At 41.8% G+C, this 24,543-nt stretch overlaps 1 protein-coding gene across 1 annotated transcript in view; it reads right to left on the bottom strand.

Moving 5' to 3' along the window:
• The window catches only part of ptprq (protein tyrosine phosphatase receptor type Q), a 171,285-nt gene that overhangs the window by 55,031 nt on the left and 91,711 nt on the right, over positions 1-24,543 (bottom strand). The window contains exons 31-39 of the mRNA XM_080191499.1: positions 23,559-23,840; positions 19,155-19,337; positions 16,719-16,820; positions 11,116-11,258; positions 9,886-10,054; positions 6,228-6,379; positions 5,603-5,744; positions 3,877-4,146; positions 301-633 (exon numbers count right to left, since the gene is read on the bottom strand). Of these exons, the coding sequence (XP_080047625.1) occupies positions 301-633; positions 3,877-4,146; positions 5,603-5,744; positions 6,228-6,379; positions 9,886-10,054; positions 11,116-11,258; positions 16,719-16,820; positions 19,155-19,337; positions 23,559-23,840 (1,776 nt within the window). The remainder of the gene's footprint in view (positions 1-300; positions 634-3,876; positions 4,147-5,602; positions 5,745-6,227; positions 6,380-9,885; positions 10,055-11,115; positions 11,259-16,718; positions 16,821-19,154; positions 19,338-23,558; positions 23,841-24,543) is intronic.

Genomic DNA, 24,543 nt, shown 5'->3' with positions numbered 1-24,543 from the left:
CCCATTTATCTTGTCTAATCCATTTAACCTATATATCTTTGGATAGTAAGGGGCAATTTAGTGTGGCCAATCCATTTGACCGCACATTTTTGGACTTCACAAAATAATCAAGATACTTTTTAAAAGGTAATAGTCTGAAAATCCAAAAAGATTTCCCTCAATATTGTTTTTTGTCAGTATGACTAAGGGAAAATTCTTTATTTGATGAGGAAGGTAACATTTAAATTCAATACAAAAATAAATGAACTTGCAGCAAAATTAACACTGCTATTATTGAGAATCATTTCAATCTATACTTACACCCAACAGCTGTCTTTGCAGAAATCCAAGTTGAATAGTTTCCAAATCCAGCATTTGTACTTGCAGCCACCCTAAATCGGTACCATCGGAATTTTTTTAATCCGGATACAATTGTCTCCGTGGTGCCATTACCACTATCAACATTACGATCATCAATTTGCTCGGCTTCAATGCATCCTTGAGTTTTCCAGTCCATGCACAAGGCAGAGCGTAGTTGTACAATAATCCTGAAAAGCCTCAAATAACCAGGGATAACACTGGGGTGTGTCCATCTCAAAATAACAAAGGTCGATTGAATGCCAACTATATCGAGATCCTCAGGAGCACTAGGAACTGAAAAATATGATTATATTAACTGTTGCCTCTGTTTTACCAGCCTACAAAAATATCATTTGCATTCAATCTGAACAACAAACAAACTAAAAAGACATTTCCGTCTTTGTATACCAACCTGGTTTAGTTGATAGTACTCACACCTGAGTCTGATCATGGGTTTAAACCATATGGAGCTAGGTTAACACTACCATGCATTAATGAAGGAATGAATGCCCCATTACAGGAGGTGTTGAATGAGAAATGGAGACTTGCCTGGTGATTCTGCTGGACATTAAAGATCCCATAGAACTAATTGGACAGCAGAGAATTCTCTGATACCCAGCTCAATATCTACCTCAACCATCACCTTGAAAAAAGATCAGGTGGTCACTTACCCAATTGCTGCGTGAAAACTTGTTGTTTTAACAGTCACCCCTCCATTTGAAAATAATTCATTATATGTGAAGTGCTTTATGCATGTTGGAGACAGCCAATATCATTGTATGAAAAACAAGAATTTTCTTATGAAAATATGTGTTGATTGCAAAGCAAATGGAAATGACTCAGCACAGATTGCTCATTAAGTTAAAATATTAAATGTGTAAAAATATACAGGACCTAATATTTTGATGAAATTCAATAAATGAACACATTAATTTAATAAGCTTGTGTGAATGACAGAAGACACCTTTTGTTATCAAGTATCGCAATGTTCACTTTCAATTGCCTTATGAGCTACTACAAAGTAAGTCATCAGATTTTGCTAACTGCACCTTATATGGGGAGAATAATGTGGAGTCCCATTAGCTACTATGAATTAGGAACTAGACATCAGTTTCAAGCACCAATGGGCAAAACATTTGTTGTGCATGCTAGGCTCAATGATACTGAGCCTCCGGTGGTCGAACACGGAATCCTTAAAGGAATTGTTCACAGTTTCTCCTGGAAAAAGTAAGTCACATTTTTTAAAATTTCTGTGGGAGTAGAAGGAGTATTTTATTGCCTCTCTATTCCACCAACCATTCAGCTGACTGTTTCTTCCCTTCAATGCTGACTTTCAGGCTCACCATCACTGGTTTCCTGCGCCACATCAAGATTGAGGATTATGAAACACAGAATGCTTAGTTAAGATGTTCTGGGAAGCCAGCAAAACGAAGTGTCCAGGAGCTAGGTCTTGTGTATCTGAGAAATTAGTGAGAGGACAAATCATTGAAAGCTTGATTTGCTTATGAAATTATGGTTGTGGGAGGACAAGTGAAATAATATCTATAGTTTAATGGCCACATCCCGCTACTTAACTGCTGCTGCCCTCAGAACTAGAGAGGCAGTGCTCGACAGACTGGAGGCACTGATTGTGGACAAGTCCCCAGGACCGGATGGAATGCATCCAAGGGTTCTGAAAGAAATGGCGGAGGTGATAGTGGATGCCTTGGTGATTATTTTCCAAATGTCGCTGGATTCCGGGGAAGTGCCGGAAGATTGGAAAACGGCTAATATTACACCGTTGTTTAAGAAGGGTGGCAGGCAAAAGGCGGGGAATTATAGGCCGGTTAGTTTAACGTCTGTTGTAGGTAAAATGTTAGAATCCGTGATCAAGGAGAAAATAGCGAGGCATCTTGAGAAGAATTGTTTGGTAGAGCAGACGCAGCACAGTTTCGTTAAGGGGAAGTCGTGTCTGACAAATTTATTGGAGTTCTATGAGGATGTGTCGAGGGTGGTGGATAGAGGAGAGCCGGTGGATGTGGTGTTTCTTGATTTTCAGAAGGCGTTTGACAAAGTACCTCACAAGAGGTTATTACAGAAGGTCAGGGGGCATGGAGTTGGGGGTAGGGTATTAGCGTGGACAGAGGATTGGCTGTCAAATAGGAGGCAGAGAGTGGGGGTCAATGGGTGCTATTCGGATTGGCAGTTGGTGACTAGTGGAGTGCCCCAGGGGTCGGTGCTGGGGCCTCAGCTCTTTACCATTTATACAGATGATCTGGAGGAGGGAACCGAGTGTATGGTGTCGAAATTTGCTGATGACACCAAGATTGGTGGAACGGCAAATTGTGCGGAGGATGTGGAGAGTTTGCAGAAGGATCTAGATAGGCTGGGTGAATGGGCCAGGAACTGGCAAATGGAATTTAATGTTGGCAAATGTGAGGTTGTCCACTTTGGTAGGAATAATGGTAGGAAGGACTATTACTTATGTGGCGAAAAACTGCAGCATGCAGCGGTGCAGAGGGACCTCGGGGTCCTTGTGCATGAGTCGCAAAAACCCAGCCTGCAGGTGCAGCAGGTGGTCAGGAAGGTGAATGGGATGCTGGCCTTCATAGCGAGGGGGATTGAATATAAAAGTAGGGAGGTCTTGCTGCAGCTGTATAGGGCACTGGTGAGGCCACAGCTGGAGTACTGTGTGCAGTTTTGGTCGCCGCACTTACGCAAGGATATTTTGGCCTTGGAGGGAGTGCAGAGGAGGTTTACTAGGCTGATTCCGGAGTTGAGGGGGTTGAACTATGAGGAGAGGCTGAATAAACTAGGCTTGTACTTGTTAGAGTTTAGAAGAATGAGGGGAGATCTCATTGAGACGTATGAGATGTTGAATGGGATGGATAGGATAGAGGTGGAGAGGCTCTTCCCGCTCAGAAAGGACAGTAGGACTAGAGGTCACAGCCTCAAGATAAAGGGGGGGCGGTTTAGAACGGCGTTGAGGAGGAACTTCTTCACTCAAAGGGTGGTGAATCTCTGGAATTCTCTGCCCGTTGAAGTGGTGGAGGCTGCCTCGCTAAATATTTTTAAGATGCAGGTTGATAGGTTTTTGATAGGCAAGGGGATTAAGGGTTATGGGGAGAGGGCAGGAATGTGGAGCTGAGCCACGACAGATCAGCCATGATCTTATTGAATGGCGGGGCAGGCTCGAGGGGCTAGATGGCCTACTCCTGCTCCTATTTCTTATGTTCTTAACAGGCACAAACAGCTTTCCAGCTTTACCTGGTAAAATTTGGAAAGCGTTTTCCTCCTCTGGTAACTGCTATTGCACACTAGTGCCTCTCAACCTAGCACATAGAGCGAATCATTCTTTTATTTGCTAGAATTTCACAGTTCTACTAATGAATTGTAACAGTACTCTGGGATGTTCAACCATCTTGGATTTTACCTAAGTCACTCCAATTCCTATAAAATGACATTTTAATGAGGATACATCACGCAGCAAATAAAATGCATATCTGTTTGAACATCATGGAAATTTTCATGGTAGACCAGGTCTGAGGCGATTCATACCTGCTTCTGATAACGTTGTGACAGTACAGTTTTTGCTTTCTCCTTGGCCCACCAAGTTCACAGCCATTATACTGAACTGATAGGAAGTATTTGATTGGAGATCATTCAAAGTGTGTTCATGCTTATTGAGAGCAATTCTTTGCACATTATTTTCATATGTAAGTGCATAATAAGTGATAATTCCATCTGACTTTAATGGGGGATCCCACTTAACAATAACCGACTGCCAACTTGATGCGTTACACTGAAGATTTTGGACAGTATCTGGAACTATACAACAAAGAAAACATTGTAGTATACATAAAGGCAGGAATGTATTAACGCATTTCATGAAAGCAATATGCCCCAACTGCACAAGTTGATTACTATTTCTAGCTTATTTTCAAGAAAAGTATCGCAAGAATTTAATCTGCAGTAAGATTACAATTCAGGTGGGCAATATTTGCCTTTCATTGAGTGTAAAGACTTGAAACTCTTCACCTATCATAGAATCAAGAGGTATCTGCTGAACAATATATAGACAAAAGAAAACCAACAGACCTAATTTTATGACTTTACCCCTACCCCATCTCTCATCACCACTCAAGAGAGGGTGAGGTAAAGCGTTAAAATTTTGGCAAGTGCAACCCACCACAAACTGACACAATAATAAGAGCAGCGATTATCAGCGTCAATGAGTTTTCCACTATGAGGAGGCGAGAAGTTCATAAAAATGTTTAAATTGAGATCCAATAAGGTGATTGGATCCTGAATAGAATTCAATTGCTGCAGCATGAGGCTCATGTGGGACGATTAATTTGCTCGGAGATTGGCGGCAAAATTGGTCAAATCTTTATAGAAGTTGTTCAAGTTTAAGAAGTCTGAAATTAGTAAAACTTCTGCACTCACAAGGTGCTTCCTTGGTTCACTGTGGGCTCTGGTTTAGTGGGAATACTTTGTTTTCGACTGACAGCTTCATTCTGTACACATGAAAAGTGAGAAGTTGATAAAGGGTACTATAGTACTATGTTGGACAGAAGAAAAGAAGGAAAAAGAAGGGAAAAAAGGGGTACCAGCAGAGGGAGAGGCTCAACATTCTTGGCTTTTCTAAGTTTCTGATTATTAGGGCAGGTTGTCACTGATCTTTGTAGTCTTCTTGAGCAAAGCCCTTTTCCTTCTAGACCTGGCAGCACCATTGCTAGTTGCAGTGACAGTGAAGGTCACCACCACTCTTAATTTCTTTGTTTCGTGATCCTTCCAGGCAGCAATAGCAGACAGGACTGATCACTCTCATTCATATTTCTATTTCTATCTCAACCACATCTATTTTTTGCTGCCCCAATGGCTTCAGCAGAGATGAGAATGGACAGCTGAGTACTTCTCTCTTTTCCGTGTTAGCAATGTAGTTGTATGTTCATTTAGATGTATATTTCTGACCTAGGTAATTTGAGATCAGCGCTTTAAACTTGTTAATTGCACTCCTGATGAATACTTTCCTCAGGCAACAGCTTATCAGAACAGTTTCCACTGAAGAGTTATAGTAAATTGAATATTCGGTCTGAAGAATGTTTTTATTAAAATCATATAAACTAAAGGGCAAGATATGCCTACAGATTGCTTATGATTCAGAATTTAGGTACAACATCTAATAATTACAGAGTTCTAAATAATCAGCAATGCTATGACAAAATATACTATCCATATACTTAAAATAGTTGTTACAAAACACCAGTATAATTCAACAAACCTGATTCATTGACTTTGAAAAAGACAATGTTACTAAACTGATTTCCGTTTCCCAGTTTGGTGAACGCCGATACACTGATGGAATATTCATGCAATGGTTCAAAGCCAGTGAGGTATGCTTCATTAAGTAATCCTGTTGTATTCTTGAAATATCAAAGAAATTATGAGATAGTTTATGAGGTTTTATTTAAGTATTTGCATTTTTGAGCTGTACTTTTAAGCAGAATGTCATTTATGTTGTGGACCTAAGTAATACTTTTGGTGACTAGGTGAGCGTAAAATAAAAACAATTACTTGAGTTAATTATTTGCTAGTACATTTTAAATGGACCTTGGGAGGGGATGCACCAATATGTGTTTAATCTGATTTATTTCAGTTAAATCAACATGCTCATGTAAGTTGCTATGTTTTTTTGTACAACAGTATTTTGCACCAAAGCAATTTGTGTGCATATTATCATGCAAAACAGAGGCATTGCTGGCAGTTCAAATTCTTTTGACATTGTCACTGAGAGGTTCCTTACTACCATCAAAAGCTAGATACAAATATGATTCACTTCATAATCCCACATGCCATGATTGATGTGCATTAGCAAAATTTTTGAAACTAAACTTAAAGAACTGTACCTTAAAATATATGTTTTCACTGGTGTTGTCCATTATTTTAAAACTGTAGAGCAGAACAAAACCATTTGGTACAGGACTAGGTTTCCATCTAACCAAGACAGAATCTGCTGTATACCTTACTATGACCAAGTCTTGCGGAGGAGTCGATGGTACTGAAAAAGAAGTTCAAATCAATCATAAAAAGCATCAGCCTTGAACCTTTCTGCCAGCTAATTCTTGTTACAAGACTTGACTTATGTACTGGGATACAGTGAAAAGTATTGATTATTTTGCGTTATACAGGTAAAACATGCTGATCGTAAATTGCGTAGAAGCAAAAAAAATAGGGTGCAGAATATAGTCACAGGTAGGGTGAAGAGAAAGATCAGCTTAATATAGGATAGGACCATTCAAAAGTCTGATGACAACAGGGAAGAAACTTGAATTTGCCAGTATATGTTGTACTCTCCAAATGGTTCTGACTATTATGAAAATATTTTGGAAATATTTTTGTTTCTTCTTAAGTGTAATTATTTTTCAGTTTGGTAAAACTCTTATTGATTAATGCATGATTTATTCACAAAAAAGCATGACTACTAAACCTACTTGCACGAACAAAATAGATGATATGGATACAAAAATATTAATATCATTGTCACTGCAGCGTCATGGATATTAAGGGCCCGATATTACCACTGCCTCGTGCAGAAAACTTGGTAAAGTTGGGTGTAAGGCGATTAACGCGATCCACGCCCACGTCTGCACAGATGCCCACTTTATCAAAGCCTGAAAATGGCTGCAATCCAAACCACGCCCAAAGCGGGCGCAACAAATGCATTTAAATTAACTAAATGAGATGGATGCCCAATCTTACCAGCATTTCCCTCTTTACCATCACATTCGCCCATCCAGATCTGGCGTGAAACAGACATGCTCGGCAAAGGTCTGTTTCAGGCACTCCAGCTTCTGAAGGGGTAAGTTCAGAACTTCCAATGGCTCTCTGACTCATTAGTTGGGGGGGGGGAGGGGGTGGGCTAGATCATTCTCAGATAGGAGGGGGAGGAAGTGGGCCAGATCATTCTCTGCTGGAGTGGGGAGAAGAGGCAGGCCAGATGTATCTCTGGTTGGAGGGTAGGAAGGAGAGCGGCCCGAGTATTCTCTGGTAGTGATAGTGGTGGTGGTAGTGGGGGCGGGGGGCAGATGTATCTCCGATGGGAGATGGTGGTGAGGGTGGATGGGGGAAGCCAGGTGGTCCTCTCAAGGAGGGGTGGGAGGGGGAGGCTCGATGGTTCTCTGGTAGGGAGGGCGGGGGAGAGGGTTGCCTGCCACTTTGTGGGCGATCAGTGTGGGGGAGTGGGGCAGGGGGTTTACAGTCAGACTGGGTAGCATGGGGGGTGGATAAGGAGGACAGTTACGTTGTGGGGGTGGGGCAATATCTACAGGGGCCATCGCTCCCACATTTCTGTCCCAGACCACTTTATCTGCTTTTTGCAACCCGGGAGCGATGTGACAAGGGGCACGTTTTTCAACTTTTTCTTCCACTGCACACGCGCAGTTGAAGGCTCCAATCAGAGCTGCAGTGTTTTGGATGCGATAAGCCCCGCTCACAGTGTGATTCAGACTCGTGATTTTTTTTCAGGTGAAGTACATATGGGGGCACCCGAGAGCAGTTTTCCAAGTCAGATCTGAATTGCACCCAGATACAGCACTTAGAATCAAAATGGTAAAATCAGGCCCAAAGGGCAATTCCACTATCCTGTATCATCCATTGCTGCAGAGTTTATTAAGAATGATCAACCCTATATAAACTACCAGCAGAAATATAACTATTTGCAATAATGTCATTAAAAATATTTAATGTATGCAGTTAAAAATAATTGCAAAATCATTCTTGAAGGTATCATTTACATCAGTAAATTTTAAAGACTCTAGGCTAGATTTTCGTACCCACATGGAGTCAAGGATGGTGTCTATAATCACCAAAACTTTGTTTATTTCACGGCAAATTTAAGCTTCCTGTATAAAAATGGATCCACATAATCTTCCAATAGATGGGAAGACATTTGGGTTAGGGTTGGGTCAAGATTCTGCATGCACATCCCATGACATCAGGGTCACCACTGATCACTCAAAGAGAAATATTTATTTCCTATTCCCCAATATTTTTAACAAGTCAAGCAGTTTGGGAAGACTTCTTAAGTGCAGTCCACTTTCTTCCACCACCATACCTGGAAAAAATCCAGCCACCAACAGCACACCTTTGCTTGATTAGGCCATTTGTTTTGAAACAGAATAAAGATATCACCCTTTTTTAAAAAAATTTCAATAGGCTCCATTAGAGTTTCAAGGGTTTGTTTTGACAACCAAATCCATTATGAATGCTTGGCTGAACAACTTAGCTCAGTAGAGGGATATGCATACAGTTTTAAGGGGTTACTAAAGGATTACTAGCCTTTGATATAGATTCTAAATACATATTTTTGGAACTGCATAACCACTCAAGAGGATTTTCTTTTCAATGGATCTGGAGTTGTCTTCTGTGTAATTTAAATAAATGTGTTTGAATAAAGGTTCGACTCGATGGTTAGAAATTTTTTTAAGGTCCCGTTCTAAGGATTCCCACTGCTATTATATGATGACTGTATATAGTAGATACTTGTTGACTAGCTATGAAGGATATAGGTAAAAGATAAAATTGCTATAGTCCCAGATGACCATAGGTGGTGACTGGTGGTGATTTAACCCAAGGATAAGTATACCTCAGGTGAGAGGCAAGGTTGAGAAGGTGAGCCTTCATGAATAACCTCAGCCAGTATGGGAATTTAACTTGCACTGTTAATGTCGCTCCGCATCACTATCCATCCCTCCAGCCAACTGAGCTAAATCATACCTTGCAGACGCTTGGGAGCTCCATTACCTGCACAATCCTCTCCATGTTGTATGGCATCATGACTTGGAAATATACTCACACCTTCACCGTTGGATCAAAAACTTTGGAACTCCTTCCAAAGAAATTGTGGGACATAGCTATAGCACACTGCAACGATTCAAAAAGGTGGCTCACCATCAATTTTTCCAGGGCAGTTATTAAGGAGCAATAAATTTTGCCCTTGTTCAGATCTCACAATTGGACATAAAAAGAAATTCACAAAAACCAAGGCTTGCTGAATGATTGATTGTGTGAGTAAATTGTGGACAGCATGGTGGCACAGCGGTTAGCACTGCTGCTTCAGAGTGCCAGGGACCCTGGCTCAATTCCTGACTTGGGTCACTACATGTGTGGAGTTTGCACATTCACCCCGAGTCTGCATGGGTTTCTTCCGAGTGCTCTGGTTTCCTCCCACAGACTGAAAGATATGCTGGTTAGGTGCTTTGCCCATGCTAATTATTCCCTTAGTGTACCTGAACAGGCACAGGACTAGGGGATTTTTGCAATAACTTCATTCAAGTGTTAATGTAAGCCTACTTGTGACACTAATAAATAACTTTTTAAAAAAATGTCCACTTCTTAACAAAACATGTACTGCTGCATTGAGTAACCCAATGCACAAAATAGACGATCACATTTCAGATGAAAAATTAATTGACAGGGTATGATAAGTTAATTAACATTTCAGTCTAAATTAATCTTTTATACTTCAACATATACCGCAGTAGTTGTGTAATGAAATGAACTTACCATCTTCATCAGTGTATATGTCAATCAGTTCACTTGTCTGAATTTCATCCCCCAGGATATTGTTGGCTGTCACCCACAATTTATAGTGGCTGAATTTGGCCAAGTTAACCAAAAGTACTGTCACATTTGCATTTTCACCACTATTTTCTTGGTCAAAGTCAGTTATATTCTGAAAAACAATATTGAACAACTCATTACAGGTGATTTTTATTATATTGCTAATGCAATTAAATAACCAAATAGCATTTTTTTCAATATATTTGATTACTTGTTTTGATCAATCACCTTCCCAAAGTATTTGCTATTTCCAATGATTCAATAAGCTCTACTTTTGAAAATTACATCAGTTACAGTTTAATTTTGGAATTATTGAAGTAGTTTGTATAACATAATTCTCTATGCTTCATAAATCTATGAATTATGGCTTGGTACATTAACAAATGAATGTAAGACAACTTGCCTCATCTCAGCTGACCTCCATAGCTGCCCAAGAAGCAAAGTCGGTGTGGCACCAACTCACTCCACGATAACCCGCCCCACACCCATAATGGTCTGCGGGTGGACTAAATAGCCTGCCAGTCCAACCCTCACCTCTCACTGGGGAGGAAGTTCCCCAGGGATGTAAACTAGAAGCTGCCATCCAAATCCAATCCGATATCTTCATTTATGTATAAACATATGAATTAGGAGCAGGAGTAGGCCACTTGGCTCCTTGAACCTTCAATAAAGCCATGGCTGATCAGAATGTAGCTTCAATCTCACATTCCTGTCTACCCCGATAACCTTCCACCCCCTTGTTAATCAAGAATCTATCTAGCTCAACCTTAGAATTTGGACTCTGGGCTGGATTTTCCATCTCTCCCCCCACCACCCCCCAATCTGCCGCATGTTCCACAGTGGCAGAGGTAGCCCATCATTGATGACGGCGGGATGTTCTGGTGCTGCCACTGTCAATGGGGTTTCCCAGGAAACCTGTCTGCTGTCGGCGGGACCAGAAGATTCTGTTGGCATGACCAGTTGGAAAATTCTGATCACTGCTTCCGCTGCCTTTTGGGAAGAGAGTTTCAGAGACATTTGACCTTCCAACAAAAAAAAAGTTCCCCTCATCTCTTGTTATCAGTAATTTTTGGCTGTAGTTCATTAGAACCCACAAACCTCTCATTGTTTTCAATTAACTGCTTAATATGGTTATGGAAAATATGACAGCAGTTAAAGCAGAAAACATCATACCTGTGTGAAAACATCACAAATATTTCTGTAGTGAACTGTGTAATATTGAACATTTCCAGTAGGTTTAAAGGGAGCGTTCCAAAACACCTGAATGGATGTGGAACTTTTGTTGACGTAGGAGATAACGCCTTCCGGGTTTCTTGCTGCAGGAGAACATGCAAGCATTAGTTAAATGGTTTCCTCCAACAAATAAATGTTATGTTTGATCTTTATTGACAGGAGGTTTGAGTTTAAGAGCCATGGGGTTATGCTGCAACTGTACAGGACCTTGGTGAGACCACATTTGGAATATTGTATGCAGTTCTGGTCATCTCACTATAAGAAGGATGTGGAAGCACTGGAGAAACTGCAAAGGAGATTTACCAGGATGCTGCCTGGTTTCACGGGTAGGTCTTATGAGGAAAGGTTGAGGGAGCTGGGGCTTTTCTCTTTAGAGCAGAGGAGGATAAGAGGCGACTTAACAGAGGTTTATAAGATGATGAGGGGGATAGATAGAGTGGACATTCAGAGGCTATTTCCTCGGGTAGATGTAGTTGTTACTAGGGGGTATAATTATAAGGTTCACGGCGGGAGATATAGGAGGGATGTTCAAGGTAGATTCTTTATTCGGAGAGTGGTTGGGGTGTGGAATGGACTACCTGTTGTTGGACACTTTAGGAACTTTCAAGCAGTTATTGGATAGGCACAAGTTGCACACCAGAATGATAGGGAGTGGGATAGCTTGATCTTGGTTTCGGACAAAGCATGGCACAACATCGAGGGCCGAAGGGCCTGTACTGTGCTGTATTATTCTACATTCTATGTTATAAAGAACTGGTTAGGACCCACATCGATTACTCTGGCCAATTCTGGGAACCTCAACTTGGCAAAGATGTCGAGACTGTGGAGACTGTGCCCAAGAGATTTACAAGAATAATACCAGAGGTTTACAACTTCAGTTATGTGGAGAGACTAGAGAGCTGATTTGTTCATCTTATGGAATAGAGACTGTTAAGGATATTCTGTTAAACTGGCATGGACCTGTTGGGACTGCGTGACTGCCTTTGTATTGTAAACATTGGGCCATAACTCCGTCAAGTGGTAATCAGTGTCAGTTTGTCATTCTGTACCCACTTACTTGCACCAAATTCCTTTCTGTCTATCTTGTCCGACCTTCCTGATTCAGGCTGGTTGAGATGTAGGCAGCATAGGGATCACCAGGGCCTGGTGACAAAGGCTAAATGAATCGTAGCAAAGGAGGACATGCCCCCTTTTTAACGGTACTACTGCTGTAAAGGTCCCATTGAAAATGACAAGCCAGCAAGTAGGTAAATGATTAAGATAAGTGGATGGGAGTTGGATGGTGATGAAACAGCGGGTGGGCAGAAGTTGGGGAGGGGTGGGTTGGACATGAAGGGAATGGTATATGGGGAGTAGGATATGAGGAGTTGGATATCAAGGGTTGGGGGATCGGATGGTGTGGGTTGGGGGAGTCACTTACAAGGGGATGGGGATGTTGGGGATTTGATCATGGTGGGTGTAATGACTTCAATGAGATCCATGAGTGGGACCTGCTGAAATATGAGCTCCCTAATTGAGACCTGCTAAGGCTGCTCAATCAGGAAGCTCTGCAGAGACATACACTGTAGGGCGTCCTGGTCACTGGCACCCAGGGTGAATACTCTTTACTGGCAAGGATCTGCCTGAGTATTGCAAACTATAGTAAATAAATCTTATAGATCAAGCTATCTCACTCCCTATCATTCTGCTGTGCCTCATGTGCCTATCCAATAACCGCTTGAAAGTTCCTAAAGTGGCCAACAACAGGTAGTCCATTCCATACCCCAATCACTCTCTGAGTAAAGAATTTACCTCAGACATCCCTCCTATATCTCCCGCCAATTTTGGTGAAGGGACACTGGCCTCTCTGCAGTTACTTCAAGTGGCGGTTGGACATGGGGGAGGAGAGACATGGAGGATGTTGAATTTTGGGGGTTCAGACATTGGCGGAGTCGGCCAATGGGTGGGGGCAACAGACAATTGAGGACTGATTTATATAAAGCAACTGTCTCTCTCTAATGGAGAGTGATGTCTATGGTCCTTTGTGGACGGTGGCTATTTACCTTAATTTTCCATGCAACCTGCCGTGTGTATTACCATGTCAGTGGGATCTTCTGGTCCCGCCATTGTCAGTGGGTTTCCCATTGAATGCACCCCTCACCAATAGAAAAGTGCAGTGGTGATGCATCAAGGGCAGGACTGGAAGATCCCGCCAGTATGGATGGCTGGAAAATTCTGGCTTATGACCCTGTGCAAAGAAAAAATAAGCAAGGCTCTTAGCCAAATGAAACAATTGAAACAGTTTTCTATTTGGCAGTCTTTGATGCTGGCACTGAAGCAAGCTCTGGGAATAGAACTGAGACTGTGTTGCCGTGTTATATAGTTGGAGCACTGAGGCCAGGAAGTACAATGGATTGTGAATTGGACAATACCAATTGCTACTTTGAGGTGGTTTCAGAACCCAACAGACTGTTGAAAAGGTAAGAAAAGAGAGTCCCTGGGGCTCTTGTGCAATTAGCACTGTCATGTGTATCACTTGTTGGTGATAAGAACTGAAGATGGAATATGGCTCCTGGTGAATGAGCCTCTACAGTCAAAAGGATTGGATGGGAAATTAGAGATTCGACGAAACAAAGGCTGAGTTGAAAAGACTATAAAATTGCATGTGGCCCCACATGTGTGGTAAGTAATGCAAATGGTTATTACCCTGTAAGGTGTATCTTTGCTGTATCAGCTATTTAAAATTATATTTATCTCTTTTTTTAAACATCCTTCACCTGTTACTTAATTTTTCAGTTATGTTGATTTTAATTGGTTTGGTACGATCAAGATTTTAAAATGTGAAACCTTGTTCAGCAATTTGCTTTTCTTTAGAAGATATCAGCCTCAGTTCTTTGACCTCGCCGACGCAGGTCCCATTGCAATGGATGGAGATTTGGCTGAGTGCAAAATTCTCAGTTTTCGTTGCAGCAGTAGCTATTCTTCTTTGAAAATCATTTTAATAACTATATTTTTGTTACTACACAATATTAGCCATGTAACTTAAGGCCTAACCTTTGCACTAGATTAGGTAAACAAGTCTCTGGAATCTACAATCTGCTGACTCAAAGGCAATGTTATCATTGAGCCACTGACACCAATCTCTGGAAACAAGCAAATCTGCTTATACATGACCCAGGATGCAATGAAAATTAGAGTGCTACAATTTTATGAGTATACAAAATGGGAGTAGGATATTTGACCATCACGCCTGTTCCGCCATTCAATAAAATCATGGCTGATGTGCCTGTGTTTTGAATTCCTATCTACCCCCTTTGATTCACTTGCCTAACAAGTATCTACTCATGTCTATCTTAAAAGTATTCAATACCCTTCCTCCACCACATTCTAAGTTGCACAACCCTCTGACAGAAAAAAATTCTCCTCATCTGTCCTTATTTTAAAACAGAGTCCCATAGTTTTGGAGTCACTCACCAGAAGAAACATCACGCGAGATTTTCTGGTCCTGCCTGCCATAAGAATCGTAACAGGCGCAACAGAAAATTCAGCGGACTATTTAATGGTCTGTTGACATCGGGCGAGGATTTCTGGCTTTGGGGTGAGTGTGGCTGGAAAGTCCCGTCATTCCATTCCACGTCCAGCTTGTCAGTACTGTTCAGGATCTTACATATTTCAATAAAGTCACTCCTCATTTTTCTAAACTCCAGTGGCAATAAGCCACTCATAAAATTTCCTCATAAGACAATAAGACCAGAACTGCACAAAGTAATCAAGATCTGGGGAAAAAAAGTTGGGGAGGGGGAAATTTCTCTGGGCCCCAGTAGCCTTAATCGCGATAGCGTGGACGACCAGGAGTCACCAGGAAAGCAGGTTTAATGCCAGTTGCCAAATCTGCTGTGACCCACTCCCCCAAGGTCACACAGCCAGCCCCGATCAGGTTCCCAGCCAGAGATTTGAATATGAACCCAGTACATATTCAAATCTACACATTTCAGTACAATTAGCGGGTTTGCACCTCCAGTCAAATGGCTCCCAACTCCCCAGCAGGATCTGCAGCAGGTGGGCTTTGGTCCAGTTCCTCACAAGGGAGCACTTGGTGTGTTGGACCCCGAGGACTGAGGAAGCACCACCAACTGCTGAGAGGCTGTTTCCTGAAGCCACTTTAGAGTGTCTCTGCTCCACTCCATCCAGCATCCTTGTGAGGGCCACCTCCAAAAAGCATGCTTCTTAGCTGCCAATCCCTGCAATCGTCTGGAAGTAGTGCTGTGTATAATAAGCTCCCCAGTGCTTGCAGCTGTTAATTCGTTGCAGGCCAGCCAAAACAGTGCTGGAATGGTGTGAAACTTGTGGGCATAAAAATGATCACTAATGAGGCATAAGATTTGGCCTGAATATGCTCTGACTTGGTAGTGCAGTGATTAGCGCTGCTGCTTCACAGTGCCAGGGATCCAGGTTCAATTCCTGGCTTGGGTCACTGTCTGTGTGGAGTTTGCATGTTCTCCCTGTGTCTGCATGGAGAGCCCATAAAGTCAAAACTAAGGCTTCCTCCATGTGAAGCACAACCACCAGCCAACTTCACCAACTTTGAACTCTGCCAATCACCAAGCACTACAACAAACTCAAACTACAGAAAACAATCAGCAATCAACGTGAACATAGTTTTTGATATATTTAAATTGCACCTCCTACTTCTGTATGCATATTCAACTGTGCAACATTAAAAGAAGGCATTAGCTTTAACAGAGAGGTTAAAAATGGCAACGCTGGTATCAAATCAATGTTACATATATCAGCTACAGAGTGACAATGCAAGCTCCTAACGCTTGTGTTACTGACCTTCCCAAAATGCCATCCATCCCAGAAGATGCCAGAAGCATGCACGTGCATTGCTGTTCCCATTTTGGGACCAAAATAACCATGGATGCTGCAGAACTGAATTTGTGACCCAGATTTCAAAGCTGCTCCCCAGACAGCAAAAGATTCAACTGCATGAACAATATTTTTATGCTTATGATTTCAAGCATAACCCAAAAGATAAAATGGTTTTGAAAGTATTGAGCTGTTATTTTAAACACATAAGTATTTCTGTGAAAAATTATGGCTGGAATATTCCTGATGTGGAGATACCGGCGTTGGACTGGAGTAAACACAATAAGAAGTTTCACAACACCAGGTTAAAGTCCAACAGGTTTATTTGGGAGTAAACACCATTAGCTTTTGGAATGCTGTTCCTTTGTCAGGTGAGTGGGAAGTTCTGAACTCCCCACTCACCTGACGAAGGAACAGCATTCCGAAAGCTAGTGGCGTTTACTACCAAATAAACCCATTGAACTTTAACCTGGTGTTGTGAGACTTCTTACTGGAATATTCCTGCCATTCACGCCGGTGGGATACTCCGGTCCCACTGCAGCGAATGGAGATTTAGCTGGGCGATGTATGAATGGCCAGAAAATTCTGGCCCGTATGTTTCAAAATAATAAGACTATCCTTTCAACACACAGATTCATTATAATTTGTTGTTAAAGCTGAACAGTAAATTGCAACAGATTTTTAAGTATGCTTACCACCTTCTCCACTTAGAATATATAATGGTTGGCTTTGAATTCCTTCACCCTTGCTAGTACTTGCAGATATTTTTAAGGAGTATTTTTCATTCGCCTTTAAACCTGTGAAATGTGAATACAGGAAATATTTTTTATTCTCTGCATATGCTTTTGTATGTGGTAAGAATAAATATTGCATAAATTTTGATATGATAATTTTTTTGTAGTTTATACTAAAATCATGCCATTATGCTCACACAGGGACAAGATTTGTGTAGTGCCAGTACTGTTGTGGAATGTCAGAGAACAGTTGCATTAAACTTTACTGCTTGGACTAGATAAGGGAAGTATATTCCTCTGATTTCTCTGTAGCTATACACAGGTAAATGTCTTTGTGATTATTTCTTTTGAAAAAGTGTGCATTTATTTATTAGTCACAAATAAGGCTTACATTAACACTGCAATAAAGTTACTATGAAATTCCCCCAGTCACCATACTCTGGTGCCTGTTCAGGTCAATGCACTTAACCAGCACATCTTTCAGACTGTGTGAGGAAACCAGAAGAACGCACGCAGACACAGGGATAATGTGCAGACTCACACAGACAGCGACCCAAGCCAGGAATTGAACCCGATCCCTGACGCTGTGAGGCAGCAGTGCTAACCACTTTGCTACCGTGCCGCATTATTTTAACAAAATAGTAATCAAACTCTGACAGAAGACATGTATGATTTCACTAGAAAGAGCAAATATAGGGGGTGCGATTTTTCCACCCAGCTGGGCTAATCGAGTGTAATAGTGAGCTGGAAATATGAGCGACAGGCAAATCATCGGGCTTGCATCCGATGTCTCACCTCTCCTGATACTGCCAGCCCCATTCTGCCAGTGAAATCAACCTCACGTCCAGGAAAGCCTAAAAGGTTAAGGCTTAGCAGCATAACTCACGTGTTCAACAATGAAGATTCATTCAGAATGGATAGTTTACAGTAAACGTTTTTTTATCTTTACCTAACTGTCCCTCACATTGTTCTGACATGGAAAACTCACCATTTTCTGTCACACAAATTACTTGTTTTAGACAAACAGATTGATGCTTTTTTGAGGGGTTGCAACAATATAGGCTGAATAAGTTTGTTTATACCAATTTGAATGGGAAAGCTGAGGTTTCAGCGAGCTGAGCTAATACCCAACTAACAGCACTGGATCAGCCAACTGTTCTACATGAGATCGGAATGGGTGTTACCTGGGCAGCCAATCCATTTCAGTCAGTTTCCTGCTGGGAGGTTTAGCCTAAAATTTTCTGACAATATTGCTTTCCAGGATTCATCAAGTGGCTGGTTTATAATTGTTGGAACGTTCACATGAGTGAGAAGGGAACAATCGCAACCAGAAGGAGAAACACAGTTCAGGCCAATTTTCTTATTTCCCCGTTTTATTGTTCTTTCCCTTCTGGGGTACTTGCAATTTCTTCCAGGTTTTATCAGATATATTTATTACACGTTACCCACTTTGACATGAGCTATCCCATTTAATAGGCAAATAAATATCACCCAAGCTTTGGGAGGCAAGCCTGGGTGGCACGAATCAGTGAGATCCAACATGTTGGCTGGAATTTTCCAGCCATTCTGGCCAATGGGATCTTCTGGGATGGCAAACACCCATTGCGGATTTGCCAGCAGCAGGCATGACCCATTGACAACGGCAGGACTAGAAGATCGTGCCATCAGCCAATGGCGAGCCACCACAAAACACCCCGCAGGGGACATAGAATATTCCACCCATAGTTACCAAATTTTAGTACACTGATTAATGCCGCATATAATTTACTAAATATACTCTGGAGTCACATGTATGCCAGACAAGGTAAGGACGACAGGTTTCCTCACCTAAAGGTTATTAGTGAACAACATGGGTGTTTCTAACAATTGACAATGGTTTCATGGTCATCAGTAGAGTCTTAATTCCAGATATTTTTTATTGAATTCAAAATTCCACTATCTGCCGTGGCAGGATTCGAACCCAGGTCTCCAGAATGTTAGCTGAATTTCTGAATTAGAAGTCACACATAATACCACTTGGCCATAGCAGTTTACTTCAGTGTATGTTAATTAAACAGGACAAATTGAGAGATGTGCAATTCAGATCTAAATCTTAGTTGTGCACAATGTTATCATAACAAAATGGATTTTTTGGTCTTGTGTCTCCTTGAACAATACTGGAGAAAACATACCCTGAAGCCATTTTTATGAAGTCAATGTCCCTTTCATTGGTCACTTTTTCCCTTTACATATGATTAAGTCAGAACTTCACTCTCGGTGGGCCTGTATAATGAAGTGAATTGGTGTATAATTCTTTGGAAACATAAAATTAAGCAAATACCTCTATATGTTAACACATGTCTTCAATACCTAATAAAAAGAGAAATAACAATTTTCAATGAATGTACTTTAACTTACCTGTTATATTGATGGTCAAATTTGTACTGTTTACAGTGAGCGCTTCACTACCATTTTGGGCTGTCAGATACAGTGTATAGAACTGGATAATTCCATTAGGAGTCAGTGGTGGAAGAAAGGAGATTTCAACATCCAAAGGAGAGAGAAATATATATGTGATATTTTGTGGTGCGCTATCTGGAACTGTAAAATAAAGGAATAATCAAAATAGAAACACATTTCAAACAGGTTTTGCACTACACTTGGCATGCACTGATCCATAAATGCAACTTAATGGCATAATAGACAGTGGGACCGACATTTTTAGATTGTGCGGGTCTTCTACCAGATCTGTGTCCGGGTGGCTACTACATCCACATGGGTCTATGAACACTGGCCCAATTGATGTCTGGGGTCAGACTTGTTTTGCATCCTACCAACCTCCCCACAACACAACCTTACCCTCGTGCCTTTCACTTTTTGGACAACCATGAACTGCCCAAGCAGTGAGCAACTGCAAGAAGACAACAACGAAGGAGATGCACCGTCACTTGATTTCACACATCGCAGTCACCAGCTCAGCTTCTGACACCGTGCATAATGGAGAGGACAGCATAGCAGTCGTATCTGCATGGGAGGCCCACAATCGGAGCAGGGGACAAGGAAGGGCTGCCTGGAGGACAGCAATTGTGTACATCTATCCTGCTCCAGAGGACACAAATGAGCACTTCAATGGGTGGCCTATAGGATAATGCTAATGGATATGCACAACAAAATACTTGGGGCATGTGGAAGCCTAGAAGAAAGCCTGTGGCCAATGTCAAGAAGCATGAAGGAGCCCAGCAACAACTTGGCACAAAGCTTGGAGCCCATCTTTTCCAGTTGATGGGCAACTCCATAAGCACACTTGTGAACTCAACTATGATGTCTTATTATTTGCTGACTAATGTCTCAGTTTCCATTGCAGCATTAGCAATTTCTACTATTCCCTGAGTGTGGAAATACAGAAGCCATGCAGGTCAGCTCGCTGCCATGGAAGCTCAAGCTGTTGCTGTGATCATCGTGAATTACAGTGTGAGAAGTAGCTGGCAGATTGTCATAGCAGACCAGCAATCTGCATTTCAAATGATTATTAGGATTGCTGATTCATCAGTCTAGGGGAATGGTTCTGGCTCTGTGGAACTCAGACTTGCAGTTCCCTTGTAGAATGACAGTATTCATCTTCTCATCCTTGCCAGCTCCCCAGTAGCCTTGTTGTTGCCCATTAGCCAGTTCCGTCCAGACTACTGCTGCACATCAGCTGAAATGGTGTAGTCCACAGCAGTGCCTTCTGGACCCAGAGCTGCTCAAGGTCATGTATCAATGCCATCTGCAACCACCTTCACTGAAAGTTAGCAGCCATCTGCCAGTCATGCTGCAGCAACTGGGATAGTATTATGGAAGGAGTACAAGACAGGAAATTGGAAAATGGACACTAAGAAATGGTCACGGGTGAACAGTAGATCTTTTTTATGAGGAATTATTTCATTTATAAATTTGTTTTGGATTGATTATTGCCAGGTGGCTTTTGTTTTTGCATTGTGACAAAGTGGATGATGTGATGGTCAATGTCAGAGAAAAGTGAGGCCAATGGTCACTTTTGGTAAATGGGTATTCAGTTACAACTATTGGCACAACACTTGGATGTGTTCTTCACATTCACCCCTGACAGAAAGGGGCCATCTTGATTATTTCCTTTCTTCTTTTCTCCTGCTCCTCCTCTCTCTTCACTGATTATAAGCTGCTTGCCGTATAACTGGGGGCGAGGCCTGTCTCCTCCTGATGACAAGGCTGTACAGCAAGTAGCAGACCAACAGGAGTCTTGACACCTGTTCTGCTGAGCACTGTATGGCTCCTCAAGGGAATGGAAGAATTGTTTCAGCATGCCATGATCAGCTGCATCACATCCTGTGTGTCGACACTGCCTACACTGTATGCATGCAGTGCACATGTTTGTGGGTTTCTTGTCATTATTAGCACAATGTCATAAGTAGATAGCCTTTGTTGCTCATTAGCCACCCTTCAGTTTACCATATTGGCCAAAATACAGTTGGCACAACGGATGTCATAGAATGGAAATGTCATGATCACATTGAACTGCACTTTTCTCTGCTATGGTTAAATGTCCACTGCATATTGAGGGAGTGAAATACCTTTTGGTTCTGTAATAAGCAGAGTTGTTGTGCAGTGCCCACAAAGCATTGTGCTTGTCATCATTGGCACCCTGCACAATTAAAAAACCTGTAATCCTAATGAAGTTGCGCGCTCACTCCCCTGTCTAGTAAGAGAGAACGAGATGTAGTTCGCTCTCAATGAATTGAAGTGTCAGCAGCCTTCCATCAGCAGTACCAGATGGCAAATTGCGAAATGTTTCAATTAACTCTGGCTCTAGCCTGGAAAGAACCAGACACAAAAGGTACATAATCAGGGCTATCTTCACAGACAATACTGGCGATATAGTCTCTGAAGCCCTGTTCTGAGGCTGCAGTTGTGGCTGCAGCCAGCAGCATATTCCAACGTGTACATTCTTACAGAAGTTCATTGTTTGTACACATTGGGATGGTGGTGGGGCCCCGACGGCTGGGGCAACTCTGCCTCCCAGAGCTGCTGCCAATCAGAGGTCTGGCATCTCTTCAGTCTCAGCAGCACCATTAGCTCCAAGGATGCAGTGACGGATGTCACCCTTGCACTAAGATGAGTTGAATCAAGGGTCGTTGTTGCCATCAAGGGGTAGTAGGGAGGCGGACTGTTGTTGTGGGGAAAGCCATTCCTGGCTGGGACCCTCTGTGGATCACACAGCAGCCGATCTAGTGGGTCCTTGACTGGGCCTGGAGGGAAGCCACTAGGTTTTGCAAGGCAGTCTTCCTATGTGGCAAAGAGCCTACTCACCACTGGTAAAATTCTACTGGTGATGGAAAGAGTCCACTAAAGGCCACTTAAGAGGCAAAATTGATCTCTGGGTGATTCTTGTACAATTCCATGGAGATGGGAAGGTAATGAGTAATCCATTCCCCACCTTCCCTCCCCAATTTAGGTTTATTCACCTTGCTGCCATTTCAAGAGGACCGGTAAAATCTAGTCCATTGTTCCTCACTGACATTCAAGAATTGCTTCTTGGATGCTCTGAGCTCTCCCAGCTCTTCATCCTTTTTCCAGCAACTTGTCCCGTTCTGCAAGACCTCTATTCCAAACGATACCTTATTCCAAGGGGAATGCCTTCTGGAGCACCCACACCTGGGAGCAACTGGTTTGTGCTTGAAGTCAACAAAAAGTCTTTCAGTACTGCCACGCCAACCCATGTAGAATTTTGCAACGTAGTCAGTGCCAAACATTTGTGGAATCAACGATGCAGCCAGAGGAAATCAACCAGCAACGAACCTGAAGCACTAGATGACCTCTTTGAATTGTGCTGACGGTAGGGTGGGGTGGGAGGGGTGGGTCTTTTCTGCTGCTGAATGTGTATTCAGCAGTGAGAGAGGGCATTAGCTGGCATATTGACTTTCAAAATAGCACTACTGGTGTCTATTCATTGATAACATGATCTGCCAGCTTTGCATACTTCTGGCAGTCATTCACTACCTACATGCCAAAGCCCACACCATAAGATTTTTCTCATTTTCAGTGAGAATTCTTGCATCTCACAAATGTTCTTCAGTGAAACCTTTATGCCCTACAGCATAGGTCACATGTTAACTTTGTTCATCCCTTCTCAAGTGGACATTAATGTCCGTCACATTGCTATATTATCACACAAAATTCTAAAGTCATGTTCAAAATGCAATTTGTTTAACTCCTATTTTCAAATACTGTGTTAGCAACTATAGTAATCCAAGGGCTGGGAAAATGTGAGATGATTAGATAGACATAAAAATGTATTATGGTTTGAACGGAGTGGAAGACATTCCAAAAGTTTAAGCATAGAATAATGTAATGCCAATGGTATTTGATGGTGGGTTCCATGAAACTGCTACTTTGGTGGAACTAATGCACTTATAGGTCACATTAAAGAGCGGACTAGTAGGAGCTGTTAAAAAAAAGCAAGGAAAAAAGTTGGAACCTTTTAAACTGGATGGGTTTTGGGTAGAATTCACTGCCAGTTTATTGTTAACCCTTTGCTCTCAGTATAAATGGACCAGCAAACCCTGTTAAAATGAATAGCATTTGGGTGAAAACAGTTCTTCTGGTTGAGTAAATGGTTAAAAAGATATATCAACTTCCACTGCAGATGGCTTTTTATTAGATCAGAATTATAATCCAGCTGCTGAAACCATGCATGATGCATTGAGTAAGAGCTCTGGTTTTCCAATTTACTTGTAACAGCAGCTCACTTCCATTTCTTTTCCTGTATCAGAAATCTAAATCTTACAATCACAGAACAACACTTACCATCTTGTTGTGTCACCAAAAGCACAACTGGAGATGTTTGATTCCCATGGCCATACTTGGTATGTGCTTTAACAGAAATGTTATAAGGAGAAAATTTCTGTAAGTTGTCTAGGTAAATGTGTGTTTCTGAACTGTTCATGGTAAAGGAATCAGTGTAATTGGTGTACGTGACTTCATAGTATATAATAATTCCATTGGATTTCTCTGGAGGTGACCAGCTCAAGTACGCAGATGTTTCAGTCACATTTTTGAAAGTTAGGTTTTCAGGGGGTGTTTCTGGCTCTGAAAGGTACAGCAAAGAACATAAATTTGTTTGCTCAGATTATTTTGGAAGTATCGGTAATACTCAATATGTTTAAATGTTTAAATTGAATTGGTGTAGTGCCAAACAAATGTAAGAAATCCAAGCATTGTGCCAGAAAGAAATGTTGAGTTGAAGGCTTAAATTTTAAATAACTATGATTAAAAATCTCAATTTTGGCTGTCAGCTTCCTTTGATCATTTATGACACCATCTTTCATTTTGCAGTTCTCAAATTATCAGCAATGGCTTGTATGACAGGTATGAAGGGAAAAGTCTCCAAGGGTAAATTATTTTCCTTTGTTCTGATTTTTCTTTAGTTTGGACATTTTGATTTTGAGTTTATCAAAATGAAAGGTGGCATTCCTAGGAAAATCATAGAATCATACAGTGCAGAAGAGGACTTTAGCCCATTGAAAATATTCCCACTTTGGACATACAGGGGGATATTTTACCATTTTCACTCTAAGTGCTGGGCAGACTTGAAACTAGCAGCATTTCAGATCCGACTTTTAGGCCTGTTTTTAGTTCCCCAACCCCCCCCCCCCGCCACACCCCCCCATACGCACTCTGCCTGCAAAATTTTCAGTGCACACGAGTTGCACTATGGAAGCCAGTGGGCGGGGCTTAATGCACCCGAAAGACTGCAGAGGGAGGTAATGCGCATGTGCAGGCTTCTGATGTT

Source organism: Carcharhinus amblyrhynchos, chromosome 6, assembly GCF_965287045.1.
Source record: "Carcharhinus amblyrhynchos chromosome 6, sCarAmb.v2.hapA, whole genome shotgun sequence".
Classification (NCBI taxonomy): domain Eukaryota; kingdom Metazoa; phylum Chordata; class Chondrichthyes; order Carcharhiniformes; family Carcharhinidae; genus Carcharhinus; species Carcharhinus amblyrhynchos.
This window is presented reverse-complemented; position numbering and strand designations above follow the sequence as displayed.